Source organism: Sylvia atricapilla, chromosome 7, assembly GCF_009819655.1.
Source record: "Sylvia atricapilla isolate bSylAtr1 chromosome 7, bSylAtr1.pri, whole genome shotgun sequence".
Classification (NCBI taxonomy): Eukaryota; Metazoa; Chordata; class Aves; order Passeriformes; family Sylviidae; genus Sylvia; species Sylvia atricapilla.
Window position 1 is genome coordinate 34,922,520 of NC_089146.1, and position 13,001 is coordinate 34,935,520.

Consider the following 13,001-nt stretch of genomic DNA (forward strand, 5'->3'; position numbering starts at 1 on the left):
TAACCTTTTTAAACTAATAATAAATTACTATTACTAATCTAAAGGAGCACATCCTCTTCTAGCTGTGGAATTTTAATCATAAAATGGTAAGTATAGTGTTACTAACATCATCTCTCAAAAGCATTATAAACAGATAAGGCCCACTGTAATCTGACTTTTGTAGAATTAAAGTTGGAAAAAAATGAAAATTGCTCAGGAACATTTTTTATTGAAGGAACAACTTACCTTTGGTTAACCTACCTTCAACTGACCGTGTGTGTCAAGCAGCAGGACACTAAAGAAATGGAATGTTATTTTAACCTGTGCAGATGTAATCCTGATCCAGAGTATATCCAAGATATATAAAAATAACATACATAGCATACAATATCCCTCCCCTCCAAAAAAGTTTAAAAAAATTGGCATATAAATTTAATGTTTTATTTCTACTGCTGTGCTCTAAAATCGACCAAGTAATAATTTTAAGATGGAGTTCAACGATAATGCAGGTATTATTTCTCCACTTAGAGTCAGTCTGGAGAAAATAAGCAGCTATAAAAAACCTGAAGTATCTGGAAGTTTATCCTGGCAGTGCTGCCACAATCTGAGCTACACCAGCACACGCAGCACTAACTGAGGTAAGAAATGCTTTATGGCCAGTTGGTTTTCTCAATATGTTATATATTGTAATACAGACCTACAGGTCAGAAGATACATTGAGGACATGTGTTCATAAGTCACAGGGCTGGAGAAAAGTATATTTGAGGTGAGAGGCTGTCATTCATCCTCTCTGCATCTTTCTGCTGTCTGGTCAAGAAAGAGAACTGACACTGCTCACCAAAGCAGCAGGAGTCAGCAGGAAAAGCAAAGAAACTCCAGCATTAGAGAGAAATAATCCTTTTCAAGCTGACTGCAGGAGCTGAAATGCTTTCTGGCATGTTACCCTCTTCCCCACCTATGGTTTTTAACCCGTTGGAAGCCTCAGTTTTGTACAAAAGTCATCTTTTCTGCACTGATTTACACATGACATGAGACAGGAGCCTGACAAGTTTCTGTGCTGCTCTCTGACACACAGAAAAGGCTCCAACAACATCATCTCACCTTCTCTTGTGTGTGAAGTCTTATCTGCCCTAACTCCCTCCTGCAGGCTCTGCAAATCAGGGGCAAGTTAGAAAGATGAACTCTTTAGAAACATCAGGTACAAAAACGAGAATCCTTTTTTTTTTAATGATCCAAAGCACCAACCTGAAGGTTCAAAGTGCTCTAATTTTAATTGCCTCCAAAACCTCTGTGTAGAAGTGGAAAAGTACATTTTCCCCATTTCTAATGTATTTGGAAGATGGGAAGATGGCACCTCTTTGCAGATGACCACTGGAGCGTGAAGAACAATACAGAGGACATGGCTTCCATTTTCTGTTTAACTGGGGTTTCAGCAGAACAGAAATGGGATTAATATTATGTAACTACATGAAGAAAATACCGGAGGCTGAAGAGGACAGAATGGAGCATGTATTGCCCCATCCCTGGAAGTGATCAAAGCCAGGTTGGATGGGTTTGGAGAAACCTGGTCCAGTGGAAGGTGTCCCTGCCCATACCAGGAGGTTGGAACGAGATGGGCTTGAGAGTCCATTCCAATCCAAACCATTCCAGGATTCTATGATCCGTAAAAATCATTGTTACTTATCTAATAAGAGAAAATCCTTAAAATGCATATTTTGAGGATAAATGTTTGTCAGTTTACAACAGATGTACAAAAAGTAACTGCCAAAATAAAGCAAAATATATATACAAAAAAATATTCCTTTCCTAGTGCCAGAAAACACTTCTTTTTGTTAGAACATCTGAAAATGGCTGCTACTGTTTTCAAAAGATCTTTCACTTCACTTTCCCATCTTTACAGCTCAGTAAGTGAAACATGTTGCAAACACTGTGGCAGAGACAGCTGCAGAATAGCCAGAGCATACACAGATCATTAATTGAGAAATTTCAACATAACTGCCTTAGATTATAAAGATGCAAAAGCTTAACTTGCACCTTAAAATGCTCAAGCCCTATTCTTAATATTTCTTCCACCAAGAGAGAGGTGAAAAAGATCATGGAAACAAATTTATTTCAGTTTAAAACAAGTGAGTTTTGCTGTTTCACTTAGGTCTGTGCAGTGCCTAACCACAAAGCTTTTCAGTGGTGCTGTTATTAACTTCTTTCATTAACTCAGATTCGAGAAATACATTTGTTTTTAGCAACAATAAAGGACCGCAGCCTTTAAAACGTCTGGGTATTTTAGCACTGCACAATTTCTGAATACTAGATGAAAGAAATATAAGGATTTATCTGGTATGTTTACTGCCCTCTCTTCACAGGAAAAGTGCTGCAGTACATTTTAATTTCTGTTTATTTCCCTAAAACCCTCTCCATAATTTCAGCTGGATGCAGTAAAAGCTATGGCCAAGCACGAGCTGAGTAGCTGCAGCTTTGTGAAGCATCCATGAAACAAACAAAGCATCAATTTCAGCCAAGGCACAGGTCAGAAATCCCACCAACAATGGGTACACCATGGTAGCATTGATGGACTTTATACAATAAACTGAGCTGATTTTTTAGGGCAAAGTGGTTCAGCCACACTGATTTTATCAAGCTCCCCTCAGAACTCTGCTGGTACCTCACTTTGCTACAGGGTCGTCGTTTATAGAATCACAGAATAGCCCTGATAGAAAGGGACCTAAATCCCATCCCATTCCCCCCCCTGCCACAGGACACTTTCCATCATCCCAGGTTGCTCCAAACCCCATCCAAGCTGGCCTTGGACACTTCCATGGATCCAGGGATCCAGGGACAGCCACAGCTTCTCTGGGCATCCTGTGCCAGGGCCTCGCTGCCCTAACAGCGAAGAGTTTCTCCTTAATATCCAACCTAAACCTACTTTCTTTCAGTTTGAAGTCAATCCCTCATTTCCTGTCACCATGTGCTCTTGAAAAACATTACTATAAAATAATTAATACACAAAATTCGATACAAATTAAAAACAGAATAATAATTAATACCAAAAAAAGTATATGGAGAAGGACTCCTCAGGTTTACAATGCTGTAGACAGAAGGACACCTTAAATAACGAGGAGCAGTGAGAGTCACACCTACCACGAAAGAATCTGGTTGTATCCATACTGAAAATCCCTTTCCTGGCATTTCTGGACAGGATATGCCAATTGGTTCTCATGGAAGTAGAGGACCTTTTTCAATTTGCCAAGGTCAGGGCGGAGGGCGGCGAGTTCAGCCAGGTTAAGCACCGAGCTTGCAAAGAGGATCCTGGAAAACAAGGAGAGCAGTGTTTACCACCGGCGAGCGTGCTCACAGGGGTCACCCCTTCCCCTGCTCCCCACTCCCTCCCTCCCCAAGAAAAACATAACCCCTATAGGGACACATCAATAGCTAAGCCTTAATACCATGTAGCAGCCTTCGAAGTTTTGATCTCTTAAAAAGCAGCTGCTAAGAACCCAACAAGAAAAGCACCGAATCTCATTGGTCTTCCCAGCTCAGTTACAGAGAGATGCAAAATAAAATAATAATAAAAAAAAAAAAGCTGGATGGATTTTATTGAAAAAGGCAAGAAAAGCTGTATCTGAAGGACAAATGGAACAAAGATAAGGCTGACTAGGGAATACTTTGCTTGCCAGTTTCATTACACTTTACTTCTTTATGCAACCAACTCCTGAAATTCAATATATGAGCAGGAATGGCACATGTTCATGTTATGACATAAACCCTTTTGATTTATGCAGTGCACTTATCTAGTATGGTCTGCTTTTCTTTTTTTTTCTTTCCACCCTTTTTCTGTTTTATTTTCACATTTTTATTAGGTATCCTTTATAATGAAATGTTGTTTCCACCCTTGCACCCCAGTCCTGCCGCTGCACTCCTGCTTGTTCCACAGTCCACAACACTGCACACATCCTTCAATTAGATAAAGCAGCCACAAACTACACTAACAAGCTGCTATCTTAGCCTTGTGCAACTTCCCAGGCTATCAGAAAATGAATGTATTTAAATGTGTAATATGAAATCTTGACTCTACTGTAACCAGTAGCAGGTTTCCCTGCATTTCACCAAAAGCATGGGAGCATCTCCTGGCCTCTGGCTAGCACTGCTTCCAAGCAAAGTGAATCCTGAACCTGCAGAGAGCTGCAGAGCCTCAGACATTTGTGTCCTGTATTTCTTATCACCGGGGATTAAAAAAAGAAAAAAGTGAGATCAGGTATCTATTGCACATAGAGCATTAAGTTTTATAAAATACTTTTCAACACAGTCTGTTTCTGAATTGTTTTTTCTTTTGCTACCCACTATTTTAGTAATTCAGATTCAGAACTGATTTATGCAATGTTTTATTCTTTTAAAATATTTTTTTCCTACCATTACTCCCATTCTATTTTTACATGAATTCTGCGTTCAAGATTACTGCTGAACTGACACCACTAACATGACAAACTTCTGATTCTGGCTGCCAACCTCAAAACTCATGAACCTCCCCAGACATCCACCTAGATCGTATATATTATATCATATCATATGTCTGCTAACTTACAACCTTCTTAGATAACCTGTATCTACAGAACAAAACTTCCTAGGGCATGGATCCTGTATCCATCTTCATCAACCTGGGTCAATGCTGATCTGAAAGGCTTACGAAAGTAAGAGGCGACTGTTATTGCCCTGTTCATCAAATATTTGATGGTTCTAAAGGGCCTGTCACGCAGAATGCCAATTAAGATATGAGCTCAGGTTTATTATGAGCCATACTAGGAAGAAAAAATGGTTTTAGCTAAGTCATTACTTATTTGTCACCGTGAGTAATGACCTCTGGACCTCATAACGACCTGGGTGCCAGACTCAAAGCAGAGCAGGAAAAGCTTCCTGGGGGCAATGTGAAATCCCTGCTCAGCACTAGAGTGACAAAGAAAAATGCAAACTGGAGAAAATGTACCCCAAAACCTGCAAAAAATGAGAAGAAATGGTTGCTTGGGAAAATTTTGGCTAGTGTCAGGACAAGAGGGAATGGTTTCATACTAAAAAAGGATACGTTGACACTAGATAAAGGAAGAAAATCTTCCCTGTGAGGGTGGGCAGGCCCTGGCACAGGTTGCCCACAGAAGCTGTGGCTGCCCCTGTATCCCTGGCAGTGTCCAAGGCCAGGTTAGACAGGGCTTGGAGCAGCCTAGGATAGGGGAAGAAGTCCCTGCCTATGCCAAGGCACTGGAGCAAGATGAGCTTTAAGGTCCCTTCCACCCCAAACCATTCTAGGACTCCATTTCTGGATTGCATTATAGTTTGTCTTTTCTTTTACTGATTTTTCAAAAAAATCTTTTCTGCCATGAGTTAGGGAAAAAAACTGGACTGATACAGGATGGTATCGATGAATCTGTCTAAGTTTGAAGGAAGAAAGTAGAAAAAGACAGCACATTGGAACTGAAACCATGGGAAGCAGCACAGAGCAAGGGTGGGAAGTGCTGACAGCGGAAGTGCCAAGCTTAACACACTGACTGGAGAGAAAAGGGCAATGGAGAGCACAATGAGAAGAGACGCAAGAAATAAGCTTGGACAAAACCATGATGCCTCTTAACTTGCTCAGATCAACAATGGAATAATTAGGAGAAATAAAAAAAAGATGGTTACAGCCACAGGCAAAAAACCCAGTGTCTGCAGTCTTGGCTTAGGCAAACTGGAGGAATTCAATAGCATCATGAGAGCATGCTGGCTCCTAGCATGGCAAAAAGGCTGAAAACTTGGAAAGCTTGCAAGAGGTAGAGCTAAATTTTCTCCACTGTAAATAGAAAGTGATAAGACTCAACTAACAAGCAGATCGCTTATCACTGCCCAGCTCAGCACAATAAACTGGTGTCAAGAGAAAACTGTGGTGACAACTAGCAAATTCAGATGTAGAGCCTGAAACAACATTTCCTATGCTTCTTACAGCAAGGAAAATAATTCAAATAAAACCACTGATTAGAAAACACTCTCGATTCACTTCCGTTGCTTCGCAGCACTTCCAGAATTTATCCCGATTCTGAGAGACTCTCATGGCTGCTTCTTTACTGGCAGAGAAGCTGCTAACTACCAGCACTAACCAATTTCCCTGGCTTTACAAGCTTAAATAACACCTGACAGCACGAGTCCCCGTGAACATGCCCACAGAGCAGCCGCGCTCGTGGCTAATGGACTCACGCAGGGCACTGGAGGATATGCTGGAGTGTATTTCCATTTAACACCTATTACAAGGGGAAGAAAGGAAAGTTTATTATAATGGAACGTGCGACATAAATATATGTCAGTTGTCATTCCGTGTGACATCAACTTTCATTTTACCTCGGGTTATTATTTAAGTAATAAATCCTAACAAGGTGAGCTTTATCATCCCACAGAGTGTATCCGGGAGGTAGAGACACAAGGTGATGGCAAGAACGTTCAAAACATGATAATTCCTGACAGCTGCTGCTTGAGCACAAGTTAAATTGAACAGTTTATCTCAGCATAAAGATGTTATAAGGTTTTATGTTTAATTTAAAAAAATTAACATAAAACCCAGAGAAAGCGGAGTTAGGCAATCTTTCACAAACATGACATACTACAATCACTGTATAAGCTGGATTAGTACTTATTACCATGCTACTAGAGAATTAAGCTGTTTTTAGACCACCAAAGAGCTTTAAATTGCAACTTTTGTCTCTGTAAGAGAAACCTATATTTAAAACGTCTGCTAAATTCAAATTAACAGCTACATCATTAACTTACCATCTCACAAAACCCCCTACAATTCAACTGCTATTATGGTGTCCTTATCGAGACCTATCAACACTGCAGCATTTAATATATACAGTGCTCTCCAATAAATACAGCGAGTGAATCCTCACTAAACCTGTGCTGAAGGTCACATTCCTAAAGCTCTGCCCCAACTCTCCTCTCCAAAACGTCCCTGAGCATTTTGCTGTGTGACAAGTGACCTTCTTGCTCAGAGCAGGACCATCTTATGTGTAGTGGCCCCACTGCCTTGAAGACTGGCCAGATTTCAGGGCCACCATCCACACAAGCTGCAGTCTAAAGGCATGCTTGTGCTTCATCTGAATCAGCTCACAGTTCTTCTGAGGAGCTGCTTGTGTGAAATTAGTAAAGCATGTGCTTAAGTAAAATAAATATTCCTTGGAAGGAAGCTGAGTGCACTTGTGGGTTCAGAAATGTGACATGTCCACAGAATTCCCTGCCCTTTGCTACTGTCTTCCCCTTTATTTCACTCCAAAGGACTGAGAATCAGCAAAACATAAAAGCTTTTTTTTTTTTTTTTCTTTTTTTTTTTTTAATTACCAGCAGACAAAATGACTAATACAGGTTTCCATTCATATCAAGCAAATTATAATAGTGAAGGTGCTAAAGTATTTTTATTTGGCTTTATAAATCTTCTTTGTGTCACGCAGCCATGATTTACTCTTTTATGACATTGCCCTAAATCTTTCAATTAAATTCCCATGCAACTTAACTAAAAACACATTTTGCCTTCCCCTTGGGAGACCACACAGGGCATATTTATGTATCTATGGATATGGAGGCTGAACTCTCCAATCCACCAGGCTTATAGAACAAAGAGAGTTTAAAAGAGCACCTGATTTGTAGTGGAATGTTCTCCAGTCTGGCAGAAGCTGTGCATGAAGGACAGACAAACATGGTCACTATTTGTGTGGCTGTACAGGTAACTCAGCTCTCCCTGGAAAAGGGGGATTCTTGTAGGATACAATCCTGAAGCAGCAGCAGCAGCAGGGATTCTCCTGCTCCACAAATAAAATCCAAAGCCATAATTTTCTGCTGCAAAACAACTACATACACAGTAAAATGAGTTTATGATTGAAGATCTGGCAGTCCAGAAAAGAGCTGTGAGCACCCTTCATCCTCCAGGAGCAGTATTACAATACAGCAGACTAAAATTCGGATATGGCTACAAATATGAGCCTTTTAGGGGAAAAAAGGGTACTAAAATAATACTGTTCAGTAGATGGCACTGATTGAACCAGTGAGGCCCTGGCACAGGGTGCCCAGAGAAGCTGTGGCTGCCCCTGGATCTCTAGAAGTGTCCAAGGCCAGGCTGGACAGGGCTTGGAGCAACCTGGGATGGTGGAAGGTGTCCTAGCCCTTGGTAGGGTGGAATGGGATGAGTTTAAGGACCCTTCCAACCCAAACCATCCTGTGACTTTATTTCTGGATTGCACTAGAGTTTATCCAAACCATCCTGCTCTATGTTTCCCCCTTAAAGGCCAAGGCAAAGCCAGGAGGTTTGACCACAGACATGCACCTAGAGAAACAAGGGCTCCAAAGGTGATAGAGGCTTTCAGCACCTCCAGACCAAACCTCGTGGTTATGGCTCCTCCATCACACAGTTTTCCTTGATTTCAATCCAGCAATGAGCCAAGTCCATGAATTTGGTTTTATCTTTCAGATGTAAACTGTGTCTCAAATAGAACTGTTAATGCCTGCAGTCTTAACAGACCTATTATTTTTGTTTTTTATTACACGCCTTTTTATACGATCAACTTACAGAAGTTGCATTTCTATCACTAGCCCAAGAACACACAAATTACCACCACATATAAACTGCTTTTCGTTTTCCCATTACACAGTAGACAACACCGAGTTTCTAAACAATAAATACTAATAAGTGGTAATATGTGACAGTAGACAGTATAATAAATAATAAATTAACAATAATTTTTTGACATGGAATGTACAAATGTCAAAAATGCTTATAGATTTTTTAACTCATAAATTAAGGTTTTTGTAGATAAAGACAATTTGCAATGTTTACAGAAATAATTAAGTCTTACTATTTTAATGGTCTTTATTTTTCAGAACAAATCACACGGGTTGTCATGCCTTTCATCTTAATTAGGCCATGTGTTTGTCTTATTTATTTCTATGTACTTTCATAAACGTTTACAAATATTAATTGTAAAGAAAAATATTTTTTCCTCTTGCTGTAATTGCTATATGTACATACAGTACAGTGATAAATATTCATGGCTGCTTCCAGTTCAATATTTAGGATTTGGGAGTGGCCTTGTATGTTAAAATACAGCAGGAAGGAACTGAGGTTTCAACTCATGCTGCCAATCCCTTCTTTTTATACATTTTTATTTTAAAATACACCATTTCAAAAATTTAAAAAGATACATAAACACATTTTTTAATTTGCAAATCATTTGGATTCTCTCACAATTCCTCCTTACCCCTCTGATTCTTTATTCCAATGAGCCGATCAGAGTATTTATGTTCTTGAATCAAATCTCAAAGAAAATTCCAGGCCAGATCCTTAGCCTACACAATTGAGAACCAGTCTTAAACACTTTTATACTATTTTTAATGTCCTTCAATTCAAAAAGATATCAAAAACTATGTGAAAACTGTGAATCAAAATTACTTCTCTATGTAATATCAAGAAGTAAGCTTGAAAGAGACTCTCACAGAGCAGACCTTTGAGAGGGGTGTATTCTGTTTGGACTCCTTGGCTTTTTAGACAATGACACTGAAGCTTCTTGAATTTTATTAAGTGTGTGCAGTACTATTTTTTCCCCTGATTTGTAATTAAGTTTGGCTGCAATTAATTACTGACAGATGCACATTTTTACTTTAGTGGCCAGATTGTTCACCATGGGCTACATCGGCCTCTCTGTTCCCACGAAGGGAGAGGTCAGGACCAAGCAGTCAGATCTGTGGTGATGGAGGAGGGAAGGAGAAACCATGAATCCACATCATCCTCCTCGCTCAAATTCCATCAGCAGCAAACGGTGGAGCAAAGGAATTTTATCAGAGCAGAGAATAAGCAAATCAGAATAACCCACTAGTGAAAGGTAGCTATTGCTGGGTGGTTTATATAAGATGGACAGACTATCTCTGCTCAAATAAGTGCTGTGATAGAGCAAAGAAAAAGTAGGAAGCAAGATAAACAGAGGACATAGTAACTGAAGGCAAAAAATTCACCACAGGTAAATATGCAGGATGCAGTGATGTATATTGAAATGACATTCTGAAGAAAAATGCTTGCGAAACTGATGTTCTACTCAATTAAGTAACGTTTAAGCAGCATTATTTATTGGTTGTAAGGCTGCAAATTAATTTAATTTGGTATCTTATCTGTCCAGCTCTGGAGAGAAGCCAAACATGTCAAATGCCTGGCATGAACAACGCAATATGGCCAAGGGGTTGTAGCAGCAGGGAGAAGTCCTGGGGCTATACATAACTACAGTTCTTAATCTGAACAGCAAGCTTTGAGCATCGTTACTTCACATCTCCTGGTGTCAGCTTGGATCCAGGATGGCACAGAGCAAACAGTCAACATCTTGGATATATGGATACCACTGCAAGCAAGGCTGATTTATCCCACAGAAAGGGAACCAAACCTAGTGCAGCACAGACCCACAATACTGAGGGCTTCCCTTAAAAAAGGTTTCTATCAAGAGATGCTCGCATAAAGTAGACCAGCAAATGAGTGGAACTAATTTTCCGTTATTTTAGTACATTTTGGCAAAGAAAAAACTAAAAATCTTGCCCCAATTTTCAGGTTTACACGTTTTTTATTTTAAAACCACAGAAAAGCTGCTCACTTTGCACAATTGCAGAGAAAATCATGGAATTTCAGAATTGTTTGGTTTGGAATGGACCTTAAATATCATCAAGTTCCAATCCCCTGCCACAGGGAAGCTTTGCTGACTGTTTAGGGTTACATTTCAAGTGCCCTGAAAATCCTGTCTTCCAAAGTATTCCAGACTGGTTTTTATTTTGTTTTATGCACCTTGATAGCTAAACAGTCTTTTTTTTTTTTTTTTTTTCTTTTTTTTTTTTTTTTACAGGAATTTGAAGACTGTGATTAAAAGGAACTTAGCTTTCTTAGCAAATGGCTTTCACATTTTTCTAATATCCCACAGCTCTGATTTAATCTTGAGCAATCCACAAAGAGCAAGTCCTTTAAATTTTTTTTTTTTTTTATGGAACCTCTTAGCTAATTTTACCGAAAATCTCCCACTCCAGAGCATCAACCCAAGGCATAACTACTGCCTAAGAATGAGGACCCTCAGGAAAAGCAGGATTCTTCCCAGAAAACTAATACAGTCCTCGAAAAAACTCAGACTGTCATAAAACCTGAGCAGCTGGCAACTCTGTCACCATGAAGTATCCATATGGAAGACCGAGATGTGTCAAACTACCCAAAACGAGTTTGGATAGTGCAGAAGATGGAATAAATAATTCAGTATCTTCAACACTTTCAACAGCAGGTAGTAGATATGCTACCTGCTCCTACAACGTGCCAAAATGTAACATGCGAGTGAGAGCGAGCGAGAGAATGTGAGTGTCTCCAACCTGTTTTCATGAGGATATTTTGCTCGAGGAACTTCTCTTTTTAGAGGCATATGATCTGTATCAGATGTTTGTCAGGAGCAAGCAGCACTACAGAACATTAGGAATAACTTAGTGATTTTCAATATATATTCACAAAGTGAATTCACAAAGTCCTCCATATACGTGTATTAAAAAAAAAACAACAAAAAAAGTGTTTTTATCAAATATTACCAAAAAAAAAATTTAAGGGGAAATATGTATTTCTCCCAAATGCCCTTCACACTTCTAGAATATTTGTTGCTGCAGCATAGTGACAACTTTCCTGCCATAATATAAGCTGAGCAAACTATTCCATGTGCTCAGCAAAGTGGCAATCAGATCCACAATTTAAATATTTCTGCTCCATGTTCATGACATAGTTCAACTATAAAACTACATTGTGTAGTGTCAGTCTTCTGTCATCTCTTCCTGTGAGAAACACTGGTGCATAAACCTTCATCATTTACACTCAGAGAAGATAAAATGACGCTTCTGTTCCCCAAGAAATTAAAATAATTTAATGCTTAAGGGTCTCCAGACCTGTCTTTGGAGGGACAAACTCCTTCCAACACAGATTTATCAACCAACGCTTCATCAAAAACACAGGGACAGTAGGTAGACTGATATTCAAAAGCACATCAATAAGGAAAATGTCAAGTTTTGTGTACTGCACACTATTTTGAGCCCCTCCACTTTCTGATTAGAACATTCCTGTAACTCAGCAAAGCCCACACTCGCTACCAGATTTGAAGGATTGCACTGAAATGGCTGAGCGACCGACTGAAGTGAGATTTCAAAGAAGTGAGACAAACACTCGCCTAAATTCAAAAGCTGCCAAACATATTTCATCAGACTTTCAAAAGATAATTGTTTTGTCTGTTCTGAATTAAGCTTTAAGTGCTTTAAGAAAGGTTTCTCTACAAACATGGCTAAAGATCACAAAGGAGAGCATTTGGAATGAATGGAACCCTTCAGTCATATATTTATTTAATATCACTTGCATCATGCCTGGCATATACCATAAGCTGCTTTATTTCCATTTCCATAACATGATTTTAAGGATAATCTATACTGATGTCCTACCATTTTATTTCACATGTTACCATAACAGGGCTTTTATTTATAATGCAACCAGGGAAAGAGAAGAAAATAAAGAGTCTCAGCTCTGCAGCTTGGAGCTCCTGACACAGAATGTAACAGACTGATGCAAGAGCTGAGACAAACAGGAGAGAATTCAAAGAAAAAGAGAATATGTCAAACTCAGGAGAGGATTTAACAGCCATGGAAATGAAGCCTCTTGCCCATTTTTCTTCTCCAGCTCCTGGCTGAGAGTTTTCCAGGGTTGACAATGACATCAGACATTTACAGTCATGTTTGGTCAACTTATACAACACAGATCTGATCCTTGAGTGAGCAACCCATACCTCAACACTGCAAAATGCTGGTATTTCCCCACATGCAAAAACCCAATAACAAAATAATAATTTACTAAAAATACTTCTAGGTTCCCACATTATTCACAAATCATGCTTTCCCAGCACTACTCATATGCAACTATCACTTCAGAATTCTTTTTATCATTAAATAAAGCATGCAGTGCTAACTTCCCAATATTCCCC

At 39.3% G+C, this 13,001-nt stretch overlaps 1 protein-coding gene across 5 annotated transcripts in view; it reads right to left on the reverse strand.

The window, feature by feature from the left end:
• The window catches only part of GTDC1 (glycosyltransferase like domain containing 1), a 118,748-nt gene that overhangs the window by 83,669 nt on the left and 22,078 nt on the right, over positions 1-13,001 (reverse strand). For all 5 annotated transcript variants that reach the window (XM_066323176.1, XM_066323177.1, XM_066323180.1 and 2 more), the window contains exon 2: positions 3,115-3,282. In XM_066323176.1, coding sequence (XP_066179273.1) covers positions 3,115-3,282 — 168 coding nt within the window. The remainder of the gene's footprint in view (positions 1-3,114; positions 3,283-13,001) is intronic.